This window comes from Corvus cornix, chromosome 1 (assembly GCF_000738735.6).
Source record: "Corvus cornix cornix isolate S_Up_H32 chromosome 1, ASM73873v5, whole genome shotgun sequence".
NCBI lineage: Eukaryota > Metazoa > Chordata > Aves > Passeriformes > Corvidae > Corvus > Corvus cornix.
This window is the reverse complement of record NC_046332.1, coordinates 60,938,644-60,960,299: the sequence shown is the minus strand read 5'-3', so window position 1 is coordinate 60,960,299 and position 21,656 is coordinate 60,938,644. Positions and strand designations below refer to the sequence as shown.

Genomic DNA, 21,656 nt, shown 5'->3' with positions numbered 1-21,656 from the left:
AAATCTATGGCTTACTGCAAAAAGCTGTGTTTATTTCCCATTGCTATAAAAAGAAAGCCTCAAAAAGGACAGTCTTGGTGACTAATCTTCAGGTAAATAATTTAGGTGTTTTGACCTCACAGTTGCCAGCACAGTTCATCAAAAGTGGTCAAGTGATCTAGCTGTACATAGTGTTACAGGTAACTAGTTATCTGCAACTATTTCTTCTCCTTTTGTATAATAGTTGCAAGAGATTGAATTTCATTAAGAGGACATTTTTAATACATTGAAAACAGAGGCACTGATAACTTAGTATTTTGTCAGAATGACAAAAAAGTGAGTGTTTTCTTTGGGTAGTGTAAGTAGATTTTGTTCTCTTATAGAAGCAGAGGTAAGGGCAGTAAGAATACATCAATATTTTAGTTAATCATCCCCAGCTGTTGGATGTACAGCAAAGTGGCTGCTCATAATTCTGCTAATACAAAATGTTCAAAGAAATGAATCTTGTAGGGTTATCTTTAGGACAGATATGGCCAGATCTGCCAAAAATAGTTGCCAGTTATTTGCCTAATCTGTTTCAGAATAAAATACCCATCCAAGAAAGAGAAAATCTATTTTCATAATATATTTACTTTTAGAAGAAAAAAAATGAAGTATCCAGTTTTCTATTACTATAATTATAAGTGCTGCTGCCGGTGTTCCTTTACTTGTATTTGATATCAAGGGGTTTTGAGCAATACTAAACAGGACCGTGAAGCAGCTGTCTCATGTAGAAACAGCCGGCCAAGGGTTTAACCTTACCAGAAGATGCCTTTGGTAGTAGCGGAAATTTAAAATTTTTGTTGTGTTCTCTTGGAGATATTTTGGGTTTAAAACCATCCAGTTATGTCTGCTTTTATTTTTGGTGACAATTTTCTTTCACTGTGATTAGTCTTCTAAATGTCAATTTTTTTAAATGTCTTTTTTCTTTCTCTCTAGCTGGGTTGAAAACTTTGGCCGAGAAGGTCTGGGACTGCTGTTGGACGTTTTGGAACGATTGGTTGAGACAAAAAAGTAAGGCTTTAATATAAAAATGTTAGCTTTTCTTAATATTTAAAGAGCATTTATTTACACTAAATTTTTGATTTATTCAGTCAGGACAGAGTTGTGAAGAGGAGTCAGCATAAAGTTATACAATGTTTGAGAGCCTTCATGAATAATAAGGTATGGGATTTTATTTAATCTTGGTATCTAAATTACTACAGTTTGATTAGATAAGATACATGATAGGTATAAGTCTGTGCAATTTGGTGAAGTGGTGGGTTGGTCAATTGTGGTTTGAAGTTCTTTCTCTCTGCCAGAAGTCTGCCACTTCCTCTCTGCAGAAATATTCCAAGAAAATAATGTGGAATTTTGATGCTGATATATGCCCTTCTTACAGAATAAGTGACCTATTTGGAACTTCTCTCTCATTTAATTTTTTTAATTAAGTATTTCACAGACTTAAATGTCATTTGAAATACTTACTTGAGGGAACCATCATTGTCATTTCTAGATATTTGATAGTCATTTGGATTCTCTCCCTTACAAATGTTCTTCTGTTTAGTATGGGTTGGAAAGAATTTTGGGAGAAGAGAGGAGCCTCTTGTTGCTGACCAAAGCAATTGATCCCAAGCAAAGTAACATGATGACGGATATAGTTAAACTCCTATCTGCAATGTGCATTGTTGGAGAGGAAAACATGTAAGTACTGGATTCAAGCAAGAAATAGTAAGGTAATTTTACAGTATCCCAAATTATAGTTATATCTGAATGAAATGATAAAATTTTCAATTTAGGTTTGAAAGTAGTATCTGTATTGTCAGTTTTCAGAATACCTTTGTGATTTTTTAATTAAAAATATAAATAAACTCATTGATATGTGGTCATATTAATGAATTTTCTTTTTGACGTGTGGATGTACTGATTAGATGGAAATAGTTGTGCAGCAATTCTTTTGCTTAATATCTATTAGCATAATTCTCTTAACCCTTGTAATCTAGTAAGTCATTCTTTGGTTACAAGAATATGTAAAGGAAACAGGTATTGCTTACAAGAAATTGTTTACAAGAAATTAAGGCAGGTGAATAATTTGGCAACATGGCTTTTCAGATAGCAAATGAACAAGTTTAAATATCTCTGCTGAGTGAAATGATTCTCTTTTCTCACAGCCTTGAAAAAATTTTGGAAGCTGTAACAGCAGCAGCAGAGGAAAGGAACGTTGATAGATTCTCTCCTATTGTAGAAGGTCTTCAGGATAACTCAGTCCAGCTGCAAGTACGTACTTTTTTTTTTTTTTAACAAACCACTGCAACAAGTAAAAATAAAATTGTGTATTTTTCTGGACTGAACAAGTCATTACAATAAAAAGGAGTAGGGATACTGTTTCAAATTGGGGTCAAATCTTGGAATGTTGTTTATAATTTTGCCTTTAAAATGTGCCATGGGAAGATTCAGTCCTGGAAACACAGGGGTGTTGCAGGTTAATTTGTTGATTTCTATTCACTCAGATCTTACCTTTGCAAGTTAAAAGACAGTATAAATTTAAAATAAAGGATAAATCATATGTTTGGGTGCAAGAAGATCATCTCACTTCTGGCAATATTTATTGAAACTGAAGATTAATAATAGAAGATTAATAAAAAAGCAAGCTTTTAGGCAACTGTGTTTTATAAGTAATGTATTAAATCATTGGGAGGTCTATCATGCTCAGTTTATGATATAATAAAATTGCACTCAAAGTCTGAGGAAGGAAAACTCACCTTATTTTCAATTTTCTTCAGTTGGATGTAGAGTTTACTGCAGGAAGGCACAAAGTATTACACTGCATTTGAATGATCATTATAAATCGTTGGTCTGAGAGTGTGGATGTGAACTCATTGATATTCATGTAATCTAGCTGAACTGGAAGCTGTTCATGATTATAGCTCTTTGTGACTATTACAAAAATAGTAGAAGATTAATCTAAAGATTGAAAGAAATGTTTGTGTTACTCAGCTTTTATATTAAACAAAAGTTCATGTCTGACAATAGAAGTTGCTGTTTGTTTCATCTGTCTCACAGAAAAGCTAACCATAAAGGAATATTTGGAGGTGGAGAATTGTTTGTAGTTTGGTTTTGCCAGTACCAATGGAATTCTCTTGTGAAAAATTGTCCCTTCGTTGTTACCCCTTCTCTCATCTAATCATAGACCAGTATGGGTTGGGTAAAAGACCATGTGCTTCCAACCCGGCTACCAGGTTGCTCAAGGCCTAGTCCAACTTCACCTTGAACACTTCCAGGGGTGGGACATCCACAATTTCCCTGGGCTATCCATACATTTTATGGAATTTCAAAAAATTTCTGAGATACCAAATTTTCTCTGGGATATTAAAAAAAAATTATAAAATATTTTGATTTAGAAGGGAGAAATGCTGTAGCTCACGAAAATTCTTTTCCAGTTCCAGGATGTTGTATCTAAGTCTGTAGAACGTATAAGGGTTTGAGGACTACCAGCTTGAAATTAGGAGGATGTTGTTTTGAGTGTTAGGCCTTCAGATGTGATGCTGAATTTTCAGGGCTTGTGTATATTTGCATCTGTGTAGATTTAATAAAGAAAAAATCTGTAGCTTCCTTTTCTTTATAGTTGAAAATGCATGTGAAACTCCCCTAAAAGCAGCCCGTTAGTTTATTTGAAGCATCAGGCAAATTAAGTTAGTCCTTTGTACCTCTCCTTTACCCATGATGGATACCCACTTTTTCAAGGGGTGCTCAGCTCCATTAGCAAGATACCACTGGTGAGGTAGCCAAATCAGTCAGATTTGGCTTCAGGTAACTTCAGCTGAGTTACCTGTGCAGTAGCAACTTTCTTTTTTCTGGGACTGCTCTTCAGATACTAAAAAGTTTGTTCCTACCAGTTATGCCTTCTCTCAATTGGGCTATACGTCCATCTGGTATTTTGTTATACTCTGATATAGAAGATAGAAGCATTGTTAAAAATGAGAATTTGTGTAAATGTTACAGTTGCAATACTTCTGCTAAAATACTTCTGCTAAATATGTTCATTTAGCTTTGCTGAGAGTGTTAGCCTGAAGTTCCTGCAAATAGGTAATGTTTTGCTGTTTCATTTGCTGTATCTTGTGTAGACATGGAAACTCATGAAAAGTTCTTTTTTGGGTTTTTTTTTTTTAGTTAAACTTTCATTAGAGTATGTTCCTTCTGCTAAAAGGCTTTTTGATATTTACTTTTTCAGACTTCATAAATGCTTGCTAGATTTCTTTTTTTTAAGACCAGAAAAATCAAGGTTCCTCATGTGAATCAGCTGTAAACTTTTCTAACAATGACATTGACCTGGTGGTTAATTTGACAGTGTTTTAATGAGACAGAAGTTTACAGTTGTCAGTTACTTGGCATACTTGCCTTGATTGTCTGCTTGATGTATGTATGCTTGCTTTGTGGCAGTTCAATTTGACACTAACAACTGACCTTTTCAATTTTGGATTGACTTAACATTTCTGTTACTAGAAGACTGAATACATAAAAGGCCTCAGTAGGGCAATTTTTGTATTTGTAGTGAAGGCCATGTCTATTTTTTGCATTTGTTGAAAGCAAAAGATATTCTCCCTTTATCTTTCATAAAATCCAAAATTATGGAAAGCATACTTAACTAATTTCATGATTCAAGACAAGATTAGTGATCTTATTCTGAGAATATAACTACAGCCTGGAGTAATATTGAGTTTCTGGTTTTGTAAAGTAAATGTAGTTTAACATCTTAAGTCTAAAATGAATACAAGGCAATCTGATACCTTGTATATTTATGATGACAACTGAAAAGTCTAATACTTTGCTTGTTCAAGTCATGGAAGCAGGAAATACAGCTTTTTGGGCACAACCCATTTTGATATGTAAGAAAGTGATGAAAACAACAACTTGTTTGTTGCCTACTTCTCATTCTTCTAGTAGAATCGAACGAGTGCTTGTGCTCTCTAATCATCGTCTTTCACCACTGCTTCTCAAGCAGGTGGTTTAACTAAGGAAGAGTGCTATTCTTCCACGCAGATCTAGTTGCAGATGCCAGCTCCTTCTAATTTTGCAGTTAGGACTGAGAAGAGGTACGATGGTGAAGCAAAGGTGCAATTTTTCCTTTCCTGGTTAAGTTCCTGAAAAATGAACACTGCTTATCCCTGTGGAAATGTGCAGGTTCATGGGTATCCTAGGAGAAACATTTTTGTGACAAAGTAAAAGATCTTAGGTATTCATCAGTAGCCTTATCCTCCCAGTATTTTCAGTTGTCAGGGAATACCATTTAATCTTTCTTTTTCATTTAGTAATATGAGGATGTGAGATTGCTGTGACATTTTGGTTTGCTGAATAACTTGATGATTCTTGGTCGTTCTGTGCTAATGAGGTCCTTTCCATAACTGCTTATGTAATAGGGTCAATCAGAACAAAGCTTACCTTACCTAAATGTCAAGACTGAATGAACTAATTTCAAATTTTTGTCATCTTGTGTGATTTAAGTATTTTATACTAACTGCTAGGTACTGAATTAGTTTCACTTGGAGCATGTTTTAAATGTTTGTGATCCACTATCCGATTCTTGCTGTTGCCTTTATCATTAGTCCTTTAAAAAGTTTTTAAACTTAGAAAAAAGATTTTGTGATCCAATTTACTCAAATCTAGATGTGTAAGCAATGCCTTGCTTAGACTTGTGTTTCCTTCCTCTTGTATAAATTTTTTTCATTCTCCTTTTTGTAGACTTGTGTTTGGGACTTTCACTGTTACTTTGTATTCCTACACAAATAAATAGTTTGCTAATATTATCCAATGAATCTTTGTCTTGTTTGTTCCGGGAAGGCTAAAGTATGTTCTTGTTATGAACTGCAATTGAATTCCCACTTGATTAAATTTGATTAGAAGTACTTTGAATAGCAGTACTTCTTACTGATGAATTTCTTGCTTTTCATTGTCATATCTGGCTCTGTTGCATTTGAATAGCGCATGTGCACATGCACTGTGTTGATTTGGCAAATTAAAAGAAAATAACCTTTTTTTTGGAAACAATTACATCTGTAGATATCCTTTCATTGAAATTGCCCTGCCTATCTCAAAGATAAATCCTGATCAAGAGCAAACTAGAGTTTTTCATAGTAGTACATTTTCAATCTCTGACTGACTCTTCACTGATAGTTTAAATAATCTGCAATAAATGCTGTTTCCTTCCTTAACAGTCCATTCACATAGAGTTTTGCAGGAAAACATACTGTGTTTTAAACTGCTGATAACAATGACAAAGGTTCCAATTTATATATAATCAAACAACGTGGAGTTTGACTTATTTTGAAATGTAAATGTAACCTTGTAGTGTACTGTACTTTAGTACTGACTGTATGGTAGTGTTGTCCAGTGAAGTCTACAGTCATTGAAATGCCTCACTGATGTAACAGGAGAACAGATGTTGGTGGCAGCTGTCAATGCACTGAATTACTGGTTTCGAATGGCACACTAATTGAATCCAGAAAATGCAATTGAGTGAAAGATTTACTACCCCAGAGAGATGAATTGGAGATGGCATAACTTGTTTCAACTAAATCAGATCAAAATTAGGGGAAGTAAAAATTTTCATCTTGGCTGCTGAAGGGGAAGACAAATACTCATAAAGTGGACCCATACCAAAACAAATACAAAAAGCTTTACGAATAAAGCCCATACTTAGAAAATAAGACAATATATTCTGTAAGGTTTAATTGCACTAAATTTAACTGGTTTGGTTGCCTGCGTTTTCTACCACTTGTTGCATCCAAATTCTTCTGTTGTGACATTGTAACGTGCAGTTTGTAGGCCTAAAGAATACACCTGGTATTCAAAACCAAGGTTTTAATTTTACTCTAAGTGAAGTCTTAGTGGTCTAATAAAATTGCTCTTGGTAGTGCTAGCTCCTCTCCACTCCCATTCCATGCCTATTCCTTTCTATGCTGCATTTTATTTATGGTCATATTCTATCCACTAGTTACAGAAATGTACGTAATGGTAAACTTTATGCCAGAGACTTGTACAAGGCTAAGAAAGATGTACAGCTAGTGGGGTGATAGTGATTCTGTTACTAGACAAATCTTGCTGCAACTGAATAAGGCAAAGCTGAGCTCCAGACAGGCAAGCCAAGTCTCGATAAAGCCTGAAAGGTCTGGAACCATCTGGTATTAGCTTCATACAAAACTTGTAGCCTGTTAATAGAAAAAATAAGTGGGATGCAAGGCCACGTGTCCTGAACAAGACTGTACAGGACTACAGACAAATATTCAATATGAGGAGCTTTTTCTGTGTCCAAAAGTACTTGGTTGTGCAGCAGTACCTCTTTTCTCTGTTGGGTGCTGTTGAGACAATTCCTGGAAGATTTTATTCAGTCTACTTTTGGGAAGTGGACAGGGCACCTTAGGTGGTTTCAAAATTTTTGTTATTGTTGTGTCAGTGTTTAGATTTAAGATAATTATATTATTTGTATTTATCTTTTGGTAGTTGTAGTTTCCTTTTCTGGGGTTAACACCCTTCCTTGTAACCTAGTGTAGAGTGATGCTTTGGCAGTCACATATTAGAGTAACTCTTAGGAAGAAGTACTTGAGCAGAAACAAGCTTCAAGAGTAATACAGAGGTTTCGTTTGAATTTGAAGAAAATAATTGGTAAGTTAACAAAGTCCTATTTTCCCTTAAGTTTCTAAAATACTGTAGACATACATACAGAAGTAAATTGTATAAAATGAAGGAAATAACACATTTCAGGGAGGAGAAGTATCCTAAGAATTGTTCTGACAGGCACTACAAAGGTGAAGAATCCACTGTGACAGTTAAAGGCTCAACTTGTTATCAATTTAGCAGTTTTATAAGAAGAGAAGAATAACCAAGGGTTGTTTCTTATTTATAACTTTTAAGAAGCCTGAAATTGGAAAGATCTTTTTCAAGGAAACATACTTTATTTAAGGCAATGTAATGGTATTGTTAGCTATATTCCTACTTAACTGAGTTCTTTTAAAACCAAGTGCTACTAATGTAATGCCAATACTTTTCTGAAAGAAGCACCATAGGTATATTCGTCTTTGATACATGAGGTTATTTATTTTTACTCATCAGGGGATGATCTAATTGCGCTCACTGTAAAGAATATGGAGGAAGGACTGGAACAGGCTTTCATTGCCTTGCCGTGTCTGTTAAACACTTTCTTAAAGAAGAATACAAAGGCAGACTTACACTGAGACACGGGGAAGCTGTAAGAAACACTTAACAGACTTTAATACAACCACATAATTTTTGAGCCATAAAAACTTTTTAAAAACAAATTTAATATTATTTAATACTGGTAGAACTTTTGATTTAATCTACTTAGTATGCTGTGTTCTACATTTTTCTAAATTGTTTTGACATTTTGCAAACTGGTTTAAATTTTTGAAGTCCAGACTTAGGCTGGAGCATTCTTGCCTGCTCCTTGGGCCTTGCAAACACCTTTTATTGATTCTTGAAATAGAACTTTGCTTTATAAAGTCATTTATATATACTGTCCATTGATTCGTGTTACATTTTTTATATTACTCATTTTGTTCTCAACTATACAAAATACATTTGTACTGTAGAAAAAGTCAAGCTTGCTGATCTGTAGTTGTCCAGATCTTCCAGAAAATGGCCTTTTAATTGTCAATATAATTTCTGCCATCTTCATTTTCTTCAGTGTCAAGATACATTTCAGTATAAACTTGGATGTAATAGCAAGTAAAGTTATTTTGTCCTCAATTTTTTAAAAAACTTTGAATGTTTGAAGAATCAATGTTCTTTTGTTACTTCTCATGTTAGCTTGGTTCTCTGAGTTCTTCTCCCACCCTTGAGCTGTTTCATCTCTGTTCTACTTTGTGATCTCCTTTCACACACCAGTAGAACACTTGACAAAGTGTTGCTGTTTGTGTTGCTTTGTTTTCTTTGGGCACTCCTTTCCACCATGGTCTTTAACTGACCCTACAGATTCTGTTGTTGTGTTCCCTCTTTTGTTACCTTTGAGGAGTTAGATCTGTTAATCATAGATGCTTTTTGCAAATAGTCTATCAAAGTTGTTATCTCGCTCTCTGTTTCTGTTAATACGTTTTCACATTTGATCAGTTAGTTTTGATTCCCCCTCCACTTGTGTTGTTTTATTTTGTTTAGATGATGTAACTTGATCATTGTCTGGAGTAAGTTACAGAAGTCTATCTTAACACTTACGCAGTTGATTTAAATAATCACTTTGAATCCTGTATGCAGTTTCGGGCACCACAATACAAGAAGGACATCAGACTGTTAGAGTGTGTCCAAAGGGGGGCAACGAGGATGGTGAAGGCCCTTTAGAGGAAGCCATATGAGGAGCAACTGAGGTCACTTGGTCTGTTCAGCCTGGAGAAGAGGAGACTGACAGGAAACCTCATTGCAGTTACAGCTTCCTCGTGAGGGGAAGAGGAGGGGCAGACACTCTTCTCTGTGGTGACCAGTGATGGGACCCGAGGGAATGGCCTGAAGCTGTGTCAGGGGATATTTAAGTTAGATATTAGGACTGGGTATCAATTTTTCACTCAGAGGGTGGTTGGGCACTGGAGCGGCTCCCCAGGGAAGTGGTCACAGCACCAAGCCTGTCTGAGTTCAAGAAGCATTTGGACAATGCTCTCAGGCACAAGGTGGGATTTTTGGGACTTCCCTGTGCAGGGCTGGGAGTTGGACTTGATGATCCTTTTGAATCCCTTCCCACTAAGGACATTCTATGATTTTATGAATTTAATTTACTGTGCTTTTCCTTATTTATGTCAATAAAAAATGATAGTTTTCTATTTTATTCTTATGCAAATCTAGATATTTGCATGTACTGAATTTCATAGAAGTTCTGAGGGAATAGAAATTAATTTCAGCTCTTCCTTCAAGTAAGAAAAAGGAGCAAAGCTTGTTCCTTCCTTCTATTACTGTTTTAAAGTTATTGTTGATGCAAGGTATGTAGTATGACAGAGTAATATAAGAATAGATGCCGTTGTGGCAGCTTTTATCCAGGACAGGTGTTGGATGGATTAGTACAGTGGTTCCAACCATAGCGTCCTCCCTTGAGCATTCTTGTCCTTTCAGACATCCCCAGAAGCTGAAAAGATGGTCCCGACTCCTAGCGCAGAGTTGGGGACCCTTGAGGTTCTCTTTTCAAGTGACTCCAAATACATAATTTATGGGATTGGCTGGAGAATGCCTCATGCTTAATTGGATCATTGTAACGTTTCGTCCCTAACAACCTTCGTGAGCTCACAGTCTGATTGACTTGATTTTCTTGGCAGGTTCACAGGTCTCACATTAACAGATTGTTTACATTTATTACACCTCTGTTCTTAAAACAAAGCTGTTCTCTTCTAGAGTGTTAGCTACTAAGTTCATCTACATAGACTAACACTGTAGTCAAACAGGTCTAAATTATGCTAATTGTCATTCACCTCCATAACAGTTCAGCTGAAATAATATCTAAAGCTCCTTTCATGCTTACATTCTTCACAGTAGGATAAAGGTAGGATAATGGTTGTGGTCTGTGCTGTCTTTTAATCTTAGCATGTTCCTTCTGGAAGCCTAATGAGTGCTGTTGTTTCTCACAGTCTGTATCAAAGTAGCTTGTACATCTAGTTGTTCTTGTGACCATATGTAAATTCAGTAGTTGGAATTATACTTACTTAGAAGATGACCGGGATAGCATCTTTCCAGTATCGCCTTTTGCCTATGGCATAATGTATCATCATTTTTTAGACTATAAAAGGCTTTACAGCAAAGTATTTGAACCAGATTGCTTTAATTGTTTACATAGTATTTATGTTCCAAATACAACTGTAATTGTCTGTTGCTTTTAAAAAGCCTGTAAAATGCTGGAATTAATTGAATAACGTATTTCTTGTACATTGAAACAAGACATGCAAACAATAAAGAGGGTAAAAAAAGGAAATAATGGCTGTTTGCATCCTTATTAGAGATAAACAGTAAGTTGCCAACATTCTAAAGGCTCATGAATCTGGACAGTGAATTCCTGCTGTTCCTGGCTATGGGTTTTCAAGATGAGTCTTTTGATTTTTTAGAAGAGGATCTACTCACTAGTTGGCCTGTTACTTTCTTTTGAGCTGGAGGAGTCATTCCCATGAAGTATTCTATAATGCTCAGTATGTTTAAAGAGTGACTATTTCAAAAAGAAGTGGAACAAAACCCATTCTGTTCTTCAGACTCAGTTTAATTTAATCAGCATTTAAAAAAAAATATGTTTCACTGTACACAGACATTATTATGTCACTAACTTCTTATATATATGTATAGATTTTTTTTAATGTTGATAATTATGTTTTATCTGCTACAGTTCATTGGCTAAAGGAACTTGCTATTTGTATAAAATGAAAAAATTCAAGAGAGTGAGAAAATATTTAATTTTTATGAAAATTTGTGAGCTAGGGTGATATTTATAGCTCATGTGGATGATCAGGAATTTAAGTAGCTTAGTTACAAGATTACAGTAGTTTTATAATTAGAAATGATGTAGTGTCTAATTACTAGTTTGTTGTATCTTTTTGATTGTGATGCATATTGAAATCTAAGAAATAAATTAGTTTATTATTTACTCTATTACAGGTAGCTTGCATGCAGCTCATCAATGCTCTTGTTACATCTCCTGATGACTTGGATTTTAGGCTTCACATCAGAAATGAATTTATGCGCAGTGGATTGAAAGAGATATTGCCAGTAAGCATCTCGTCATCTCTCTTTGCATTACTATTTAAATTTTTTAATTATTTGAGCTTGAGGGGGGAATGGGAGAGAACAAGTTCTAATAAATTATTCTCAAAGGCATTTTATTAAGTTTGGGAGAGACCAGTCAGATACGAGAATCAGCCTTAAAATAAAAATGAAAATGTGAAATGTGCTTTCTGAACTTTATTCTGATTCCTCAGCATTTTATGACTTTGCTTAAGAACATGTGACAGATTGTTAAGCCAGCCTGAAGTCGTGTTTACCTTTTCATTTTTTAACTTAACTCATGTGCTCTTGTAATTTTAAACTTTTAACTAACATAGACTTACGGAATTTATTAAAAAGATAAGGTTTATTTCCATATGGAAATGCTAATTTTGCAAGCCTTTCTACTGTTTCTTCTTTGCAGCAACTACAATGTATAAAGAATGAAGCACTAGATATTCAGCTGAAAGTGTTCAATGAGCATAAAGAAGAAGACATGATTGAATTCTCTCATCGTTTAGAAGATATTAGATCTGAACTAGAATATCCTTTTGAAGGCCAATATGATCTTTGCTTGTATCAGAAGTAGTGTGGCCGGCAGGAGCAGGACACCGATCGTTCCCCTGTACTGGGCACTGGCGAGGCTGCACTTTGAATTCCGTGCTCAGTTTTGGGCCTCTCGCCCACAAGAAAGATACGGAGGGGCTGGAGTGTGTCCAGAGAAAGGTCTGGAGCACAAGTCCTATGAGGAGCAGCTGAGAGAGCTGGGTTATTTATTCTGGAGAAGGATGCTCAGGGGGGCCTTGTTACTCTCAGTGACTGCCTGAAAGGAGGTTATAGTGAGGTAGGGATCAGTCACTTCTCCTAAGTAACAAGTGACTGAATGAGAGGAAAGGGCCTCAAGGTGCGCTGTGCAAGGTTTAGATTGGATAATAGGAGAAATTTCTTAGAGAGAGTGTTGTCAAGCCCTGGAACAGGCTGCCCCGGGAAGTGGTGCAGTCCCCATCCCTGGAGATAGTTAAAAGATGTATAGATGTGGCATGTAGTGGCATGGCTGAATGGTGGACTTGGCAGTGCATGGCTAATAGTTGGACTTGATCATTTTGAAGGTCTATTCCAACATAAACGTTTCCATAATATCAGCGGGACAAATATGAACAAAATAAAGCATATAATGGATATTTTTCTGCTGCAGTTTCTGTTTAAAGAAGTTATCAGTCAACATTCGACTGAGATATTTTGTTCTTTGTTATTATTCTCCTTAACACTTTTACTGAAGTAAATGATGTTTACAACATGGTGTGGAATACAGTTAAGGACACTAGTGCTGAAGGATATTTTCTTTCTATTCTTCAACATCTTTTGCTGATAAGAAATGATTATTTTATCCGGTATGTTTATTGCTGTGTTAAATGTTAATTATGGATTTTTTTTTTTATTATTCAGTCATTAATAGAATATTTCTTCCATAAATTTAATGATAGGTTTTAGTCTTTCTGTGTGGATTGTAGTTTGTGAGCTCATGTTTGAAAGTATCAACTTTGAATCAGTAATGCCATCTATATGTTTTTGTCTCTTCTGCTTAGTGTATGATTGTATTTTATAAATATAGAAAACTGTTCTTTTTAGGATCTGAGCCTCATTGATTGCAAGTATAAGTTGATCAGGAGAGATGTCTTAATCAGTTATAAATCATGGTAGTAGCATTATAAGTTTGTGGTGTATTTGAGTCAAAGGGCAAAACCAAGTGTGCAAAGAAGTCCACTTTATATAGAAATCTGAACTTATGCTTAATTTAGAGTAACTTTTGGGTTGGAATTGAGTACTTTCAGTATACGTTATAGGATAGTGTAGACATATTTGTGTCTCCTGGAAAGTTCATCAGATAAATTACAGGGAAACAGTTAATAAAACTTTAGGTGTTTGAGGCTGACAAACACTTTCCTTCCAAAAAGGAATCTGCTTGAGTTGTCTTTGAGGAAACACTGGAGGAATGAGGTATGAACTGAACAGGGGCCATCTGTTTTCTGCACAATGTTCTGCATAACCTTGCTTTTCAGGCAAGGTCTAGCACAGATGTACGTTTAAAGGTTAAGGGTGCTTGCCTGCTTTGGGTACATCTGTGCTAGACCTCTTCCACCTGAAAAGGTTTGAATTCACAGCTTGCATGTTCTGGGCAAGTGACGCAGCTGTCATACCCCCTGGCATTTTAGAACAAGGTGTTCTTCATTCCACATACTGAAGCAGGGCTGCAATGCAGTCATACTCTAAAAAGTCACAAAACTAGTGCAATCAAGCTGAAGGAAGACCCTTCTCTTTACTGAGAGGAAGCAGGAGGTGGTCTTCCCTCCCTGTATTTCCATAGGGGGAGAGATGTAGATTTTATAATATAGAATTAATTATCTTTAGGTCCACTGTTTTTTCAGGCTTTTTGTAACTGTTTTTGTGTAATAAACTGCCAGACGTGATTTTCCTTTGAGACTCTAGGGGTTTGCACCTACCTTTCTATGGAAACAAATCTGCCCAAAGCTTTTGATGGTACTTTGTTCATAGACAAAATTTTAAGTATAGGTTGATAAATAAATATGCCATAAAATAGCTCATCTCTGTCTTTAGTCCACAGTATTTCAAATTAATTGAAGAGTGTGTGTCACAGATAGTGTTACATCGAAGTGGAACAGACCCAGATTTCACATATCGTAAGAGATTAGATATCAATTTCAGCCACTTACTAGGTAAGTACTCTGTTTGGAAATGATTACAGCATCATAATTCCTTATATGAAACTGTATATGTAATTAAGAAGAATCTTGTGTTCCCTGCATATGTATAAGTGTGTTTGTTGATTTTTTTCAAGACATTTGTGTAGATAAAGCAAGATTAGAAGAATGTGAAGAGAGGGCTTCTGAACTTTCCAGAAAAGTAAGTAATTTTTGCATCATCTGATCATAAGATGGACGCAGGATTACTTAATAGATTAATGAATGGTGTAACTGGATAGTTTTTAACTTCAACTCACAATTAGTTCTGTGTTAAAATGGCAATTTGGGTGTTCCTTGTGGACTAGGAAGCCAAGTGGTGTAAAGTAGTTAACCTTAACTGAGAATCTTTCTACTATTTAAGTTTTAAGTATTTTCTACTATTTAAGTAGAACTCTGCCTAAAACCAACTGAATACTGTATTTCAACAGTTATCAGTTTCCCTAATGAGATGAACAGTGGGAGAATAAAAATTGACTCCTTCATATCTACAGACTGTATTACTGTACATCCATGGCTTTTAAGCTACTCTGTGTAATGCTAACTTAATATACATTACTACTTTATGCCATTTCCTATCATAAAGACCTGTGGTGGTGATGCAGATGGTTCTTCCACCCAGCAGACACATGAAAGTTAGACTAGCAGACATGTCCTTAGTATTGTTGTCATATGAGTTTTAACAAGCACAAAAGGAAAAGTTGGAATTTAAAGAAACTATGCAGAACTGACTGGTACCAACAATTTTCTTTTTTTCTTTTTTCTTAGTTTGAAAAAGATTTTGTAGCTCATCAGGAGACCCAGGCCCTACTGCGAAAAAAAGAGGAGAGAATCAATGAACTTGAAACAGAATTACAAGCTTTTAAATCACAGGTAAAAGACAGTATAAATGAATGTATGTAATAATGTTTTTGAAAGGAACTTCCTTTTGCATCTTCTTTGGATTCTGATAGTACAGTTGAGGGTTTTTTAAAGAATCTTTGTTATCGATTATTATTGAATGTTAGATTCCTTTATTTCTGTTTTATACAAATAATTGTAATGTGACATTAATTAGCTGTAAGTTCCCAGATGATCCTTTTATGCCTGAGCTCTGTTAATTAAACTAGTTTCTTAGGTTTCATTGGGGTTTTGCTTTCAGAGTCATACATTTCCAAAGTAATTAACCACATAGGGTAATAAGTCTTATGCTTTTAGATTAGCATTCATCATTGTGATCTTTATCCCTCCACAAGAAATTGCTCATTATGCAGTTTGCTATACTGAGGCATTACCATGGATATCCAGCAGTGAAAGAAATAACCTGTGGCTGGATAAGAACATTTCTTGATAATTTTTCAATTTTCAAGCATAAATAGATGTTTTAAAACACGATGGAGAGGAATAGTGCAGATTTTTTGAGGGTAATATTTCAGTTAACTTGTAACTACTTCAGCTTTTAAATCTATGCAAGGAGACTGTGTGACCAAGTGATTTTTCTTGTGTCTTATTTCCTGGAATAAGAAGCACAGTCTAAAAATGGTAAATGGTTAAAGAAAGACAGCATCAGAAAGACATGCTTATAGGGGTTTATTTTAATACTTCTGAGGGATTATTTTTATATTTATTGGCTTCTTTAATTTTCTTAGTGAGGAAAATTAATTTAGCTCTGCTTTGGTCTATTTAGAAATGTCACTCTAATTCATGTTTCTGGTCAAAATTAATTGTTAATGTCAAAGTCAAACATTAAACAAAAGCAATTACAGAAATTGTTGCATTCTAAAAAACCAAATATAGTAAGAGCGGCATATCATTCATTAGGAAAGTATTTTTGTGTGTGTGTCTTGAAAACATAGTAAAATACTTTTTGTAAGTGAAATCTGTTTCTTCCCATTTTACTTTTTCTGTTATTTACTGCATTAAGTATAACTTTTTTTACATGCAGACAGAGAGCATAAAATAGGATTCTGCTCACTAATTTTCATACCGTGAATTATCCCACTGTTGTTAAAGGGATACATTAAAAGTTTTGTAAATGTCAGGTAATTGATTACTGCGATTTGGTACTTTTAAATCTGTCTAAAGAGGAAACTTTGGTTTCCATATGGCATCAGTTGCTACTTAGCATGTTGACTTCTACCTCTAATGACTGTTTTTCCCCTGGTCTCATTCCTTTACTCCCTTCTTGCATTTGGTATGTGTTGATGTATTTCTTTCATTTCTGGAGCCTAATTGTTCAGTGTCTACTTGTCAGTGTAAACAATGCTTATGTTCACAAATTCAAAACATTATCAAGCTGTCGTGCATGCATTTATCTGTATTTATTAATATTCAGCTATTTCCTTTTAGAAATTTTAAATCTTTTGCTTATTGTATTTCCCTTTATTTTCTAAAAACAAATGGGACTGTTTCAGCTCATAGTTAGTTGAAAAGGTAATTAGTGCTAGCACCAGTAGATAAATATTTCTTATTTATTGTTTTGTTGTTTTTGTCAGATACATTCTTATTTTTGTTTGCAGGCATATGATAGAAGATCTTCAAATAGTAGAAGTAATTTTATTAGACTTGCTGAAGTGCTAATCCTATTTTGATACATTATAGATGTCATTTCTGTATGGAATAAGAAGCTGGTGCGTAAGGAAGCTTTATTTTTTGGAAGGACATTTTTTCATTATTGCTTCATGTTTTCAATTCTGTAGAATAAGAATGCTCCTATATTGGAAGATAGCTGTTTTTCAGCAGAATTATTTATCTCCTCAGATTCTGCTGTTATGTACTTGGAAAGTTTCTCTGTAACCTGTAGGATAAGAACAAGAGAGACTAGGATGTTACTTTTTTTTTTAATTTCAGCTAAACCATGATAGTCTAGATAAGATCTCATCAAGATACCTATCATATCCTTCTTAGCTCATGATCAGTGAAATATGACAAGTGGGAAACACCATTTCAGTTTGTCATTTTTGGTGTGCACCCCCCAGGTCTGAATGTCCACTTCAAATATTGACACTTCCAATCGTGAAATCAAAAGCACATTGGGCTCATTATCATTCTTATTTGACTGTTCTATACAAGACATTTCAACTGGTTTTCTGGATTTAATCTATAAACTATGATTGTTATAGCATTTTGTTGATAAAACTGTGAAACTGAGTAAGAATATTTTCCTTATCAGTATGGCTCTGTGCCACCTGGTCTTCTGCCGTCAACTCGAGGAGATGCGTCTGTTGTTCCACTGGAAGGTGCAGGACCACATCAATTCCCACCCCCTCCTCCTCCACCGCTGCCTTCTAATGGAGCAATTCCACCACCACCACCTCCTCCTCCTCCTCCACCACTTCTGAGTGGCTTGGGAACTCCTCTGGGTTTTGGTGGTGCTCCTCCACCACCGCCTCTACCAGGCCTGCCTGGAATACAGTGGTCTCCGCCTTCACGTGCTTTGCCATTTGGAATGAAGCCTAAAAAAGAGTTCAAACCTGAGGTTACCATGAAAAGACTCAACTGGTCTAAGGTAGTGTTGATTAATGACAAATACTTGATGTAAAATCTGACATTGAATTTGGGGAAAATAGATTGTCAGAAGTAAGACTAGATAAGCAATTGATACATTAGTTAAAATTATGTAAGATATGAATACCTGTCTTTAGTTTTTCATTGTTTTGTGAAAACTGTGTTTCATTGACCCATGAATCATCTGGGCAAGTATCTGTTGACTTTATGTGATGCCTGGAAAAGTCAATTCTGGTCTAGAATAAAACAACCTTGACAGCAGCATGCTTCTTATGCTTTCTGGGACTTGTTATGCCTTGTTTTTTTTCAGACACTTTATGTTGGATCAGTCACTGCACTCTACTTATAGCTATACAGTTTCCAAACAAGTGTATTGCATCTATCTAGCCTGGGCTGGAAAGAAGAAGTGCAGGTCTTTCCATTTGTCCATAGTATAAATGTACTGACATAAATTTAATGGCCGGCAAAATACAGACTCAGTTTGGAGTTTGGTTGGTTTTGGTGTTGGTTTTTTTTCCTTCTCCATTGTGACAAGATCAAGTATACCAGTCTACTGAGTTTGGAAACTATAACTATTTAGATCAAAATAGGTCAGTAAAGAGATTTTCACAATTAATGAAGTAATCAAAGCTACATTCTGAAAAGTAAGGTACTTCGCATCTAGTTAAACCAGCTGTGTTTAGAGATTATTTGAAGTTTGCCCAAGTTTCAAATCTAGAACAAAGCTAATTTGCTCTGTTTAGACCTTGGATAAGAGTGTGTTTTCTGCATTGTTAGAATCTGTTTGTCTGATCTCACTTATTTGAAGGGTTATTATTTTCAATGAGAAATATATTAACAACTCTAAAGATGAGTTGTGTACTGAAAGTTCACATGTTTTACAGAGCTCTTAAATATTTAATGTGCTTTAGACTCTGCAGAGCACAGTTTCTTCATAGTATCAAAATAATTAATAAAATTTTGTTTTGTCTCTTGCTCGTAGATCAGGCCTCAGGAGATGACAGAATCCTGTTTTTGGGTTAAGGCACAAGAGGACAAGTATGAGAATGCTGACATGCTTTGCAAATTGGAAGTTACGTTTTGTTGTCAAAAAAGGGGTAAGTAGTTGATGGATTTGATTTTCAGCTTTTGGACACCTATAAAGTTCTTGGGACTTAAATAAATATATGAAAAAATGCTCTGAACATAACATCAATATTCTTGTTTCTAAGTGAGATGTATGAAGAAAAAGGTCTGAAAATCCTACACTGCTTAAAGCAGTAATATTGAGCTATTTTACGTAAGCATGACAAAAACTGTGTGACCTGTAGGAAAACCTCCCAGAAAAAGACCCAAGAAATTCTTCTGGAGAATACAGATATCATTTATCACATTTGAAAAAAAAAATTATAAAATTTTATCAGAATACCTTCATAAATTACTGAAACCTAATCTGGAGCCCAGAAGATGATGTGTTTACCCTCAGAACTGATATGATAATTGATGTGTGTTGGATCCATGAAGGACGACGGTCTTTCAGTGATTTTTTTTTTTTTTGTTACTTCCTGATAAACCTGTAGAAACATTAATCTCCTTTGATATTTTCTTAGCTTTTTGAGCTTTTAAAGCACTGTGAAGGAACAAAATATTTGAAAGTATTCCTGGCTTTAAAACTTTAGTCCCTTCCTTGGAAGTAAGTAGTTTTAGTAGTAGGTTAGGTTCTTCTGTCCCATATATAAAATGCCTGTTACTTCTTCACACATCTTTTTTCTCCCTTCTTTTTTCATATCAGAGATGTAGTACTTTAGAGCAGCCAAAGGGCTGTAGTGTTTAATTTCTTTGCAAATTGAACAGGGGTTATTGTATTTTTACTTTGTTTTAAAACTTTTATTTTGATATTTTTGTTAATAGAGTGGCATGGCATTCTCAGATTTCTCCTTCTTTTTGGGTATGCTTTGGTGTGTGTTATCCAATTTTTTTTTTACCATAAGCAAGAACTTTATTCCACTCTTGTCAAAGCATGATTTTTATGCCTTAGCAGTGTTTCTACTGATTTAAGTGTTATAGCTTATTGCTGCAGATACTTAATAATAGTAAGAGTGTTGTACAAAGATAAAAAGGCAAGAACGCCTCACAGACCATAGACATGTTTGCTTGAATCTATTAAAATAAGTCTAGAAGCTAATTATGGTGCCTTTATAATGTTAGGAGAATTCCCAAGAATGTTCCTTGAATTAATAGTTTGGAAGTTTTAAAAGCCACTGGAGGAAATAATTTCCTATGTGTAATTAAACAGTAAAATTTGGGAGACAAGATGATGTTCAGACCAAACATGTTAATGGCTCAGAAGAGGATTGCGAGTCTCCAACAGACAGCAAGAACATTAGAGTTAACAAGATTAACATCCCTCAAAATTTAACTGAATGGACTGAATACATTGTTTTGTCAAAACCCAATAGAAGAGAGTTACTGGATCTACAGTTGGAAAGTCAGTGAAGTACACTTTCATACCAAACGTGTGTGTGTCTGTGTAGCAATTTAAAGACTGTGGTCTGCAGGGACAAATTTCTTTCTTTTTTACAGGTGAGGCTTACTGCTTAATCTATTTTATTTTTTAAGTTTTGGAATCTCTCTCATCCCACATGGATGATATGTGTGCCATCATCTTAATTTTTCAAAGGAAGTGGAGACACTAAAGATTTTATTTAGAACAGCAAGTAGGTGTTTAAAGGGCAACATGGAACTAAATTTCATCTTTGTTCAAGTGAGTGGTTTACAGAACTTTACATGAATGCTTAAGTATGTTAGTAGGCAGGACCAGATCTCAAGGTCTCTTGTTGACAGCATGAATTCCAGTACAGAGGACAGCAAAGCAACTGCTTTTGTTCTCGTGACCATGGACAGAGGGGGTACTTCTTTGTAGCTTAACTTACTGATTATAACAAAACTTACCAAAGCAATTAGAGACATACAGTTTTCTTCGCAGTCTTGAGGAGATTTAACACCAGGCTCTCTAAAGTAGAATCAGCAAGCTATTCACTACACTCAAATTGGGAACAGTCCTTGACTATTTCTAAAGCTTTGTCTCTAAAACCAGAAAGATGAGAAATTGAAAACAATTCTGTAGCCAAATGATGGCATGCTGGTTTCCACTCTGCTGGAGGGTCTGCTTATGCACTCTTCTCATTAAAATCTTTGCATAAGAAGAGGTATCTAGTTGAGGAAGCGGGGATCAGAATGTTCAATGATAGTTTGAGTGAATTTTATTCTCATTAGGTAAAATCAAATTGAGGTACTCAAATATTCAGTTGGTGCATTTTGCCATCTAATATGCCAAAAGGGTATCAGTGTTGATCTAGAAAAGGAAGTCTTATGTCTATGTAAATAAGCCACTAAGGAATTTTTGCTAGAAAAAGGAATACAGAACAGTATAGAATAGATTTGAAGATTCAGCAGATATTTGTATAGGAGTTATAAATTACGTTGATTCTGAAGCGGCATTGAAGCAATTGAAAAACGGAAGATGTTATGGAGGTATGAAAGAAATACTACTGCAAGAATAAAAACTTAAAAGAGGGCCTAGCTTCAGACTGTAGGATACCTTTGTTGTGTGTATCCAGAGACGTTTCAGAGACATGAGCCATGGAAGAAATCCCTGAAGGTCATCTTGTCAACAACTTTTTGTAAAGGGACCAGTCTAATTCA

The 21,656-nt window shown here is 35.2% G+C and overlaps 1 protein-coding gene across 4 annotated transcripts in view; it reads left to right on the top strand.

Moving 5' to 3' along the window:
• DIAPH3 (diaphanous related formin 3) overlaps nt 1–21,656 on the top strand; it is a 210,197-nt gene that overhangs the window by 33,751 nt on the left and 154,790 nt on the right. For all 4 annotated transcript variants that reach the window (XM_039568562.1, XM_039568574.1, XM_039568565.1 and 1 more), the window contains 12 exons: nt 958–1,032; nt 1,113–1,182; nt 1,565–1,701; nt 2,169–2,274; nt 11,623–11,733; nt 12,152–12,270; nt 13,002–13,118; nt 14,344–14,462; nt 14,585–14,649; nt 15,255–15,359; nt 17,638–17,973; nt 18,955–19,069. In XM_039568562.1, the coding sequence (XP_039424496.1) occupies nt 958–1,032; nt 1,113–1,182; nt 1,565–1,701; nt 2,169–2,274; nt 11,623–11,733; nt 12,152–12,270; nt 13,002–13,118; nt 14,344–14,462; nt 14,585–14,649; nt 15,255–15,359; nt 17,638–17,973; nt 18,955–19,069 (1,475 nt within the window). The remainder of the gene's footprint in view (nt 1–957; nt 1,033–1,112; nt 1,183–1,564; nt 1,702–2,168; nt 2,275–11,622; nt 11,734–12,151; nt 12,271–13,001; nt 13,119–14,343; nt 14,463–14,584; nt 14,650–15,254; nt 15,360–17,637; nt 17,974–18,954; nt 19,070–21,656) is intronic.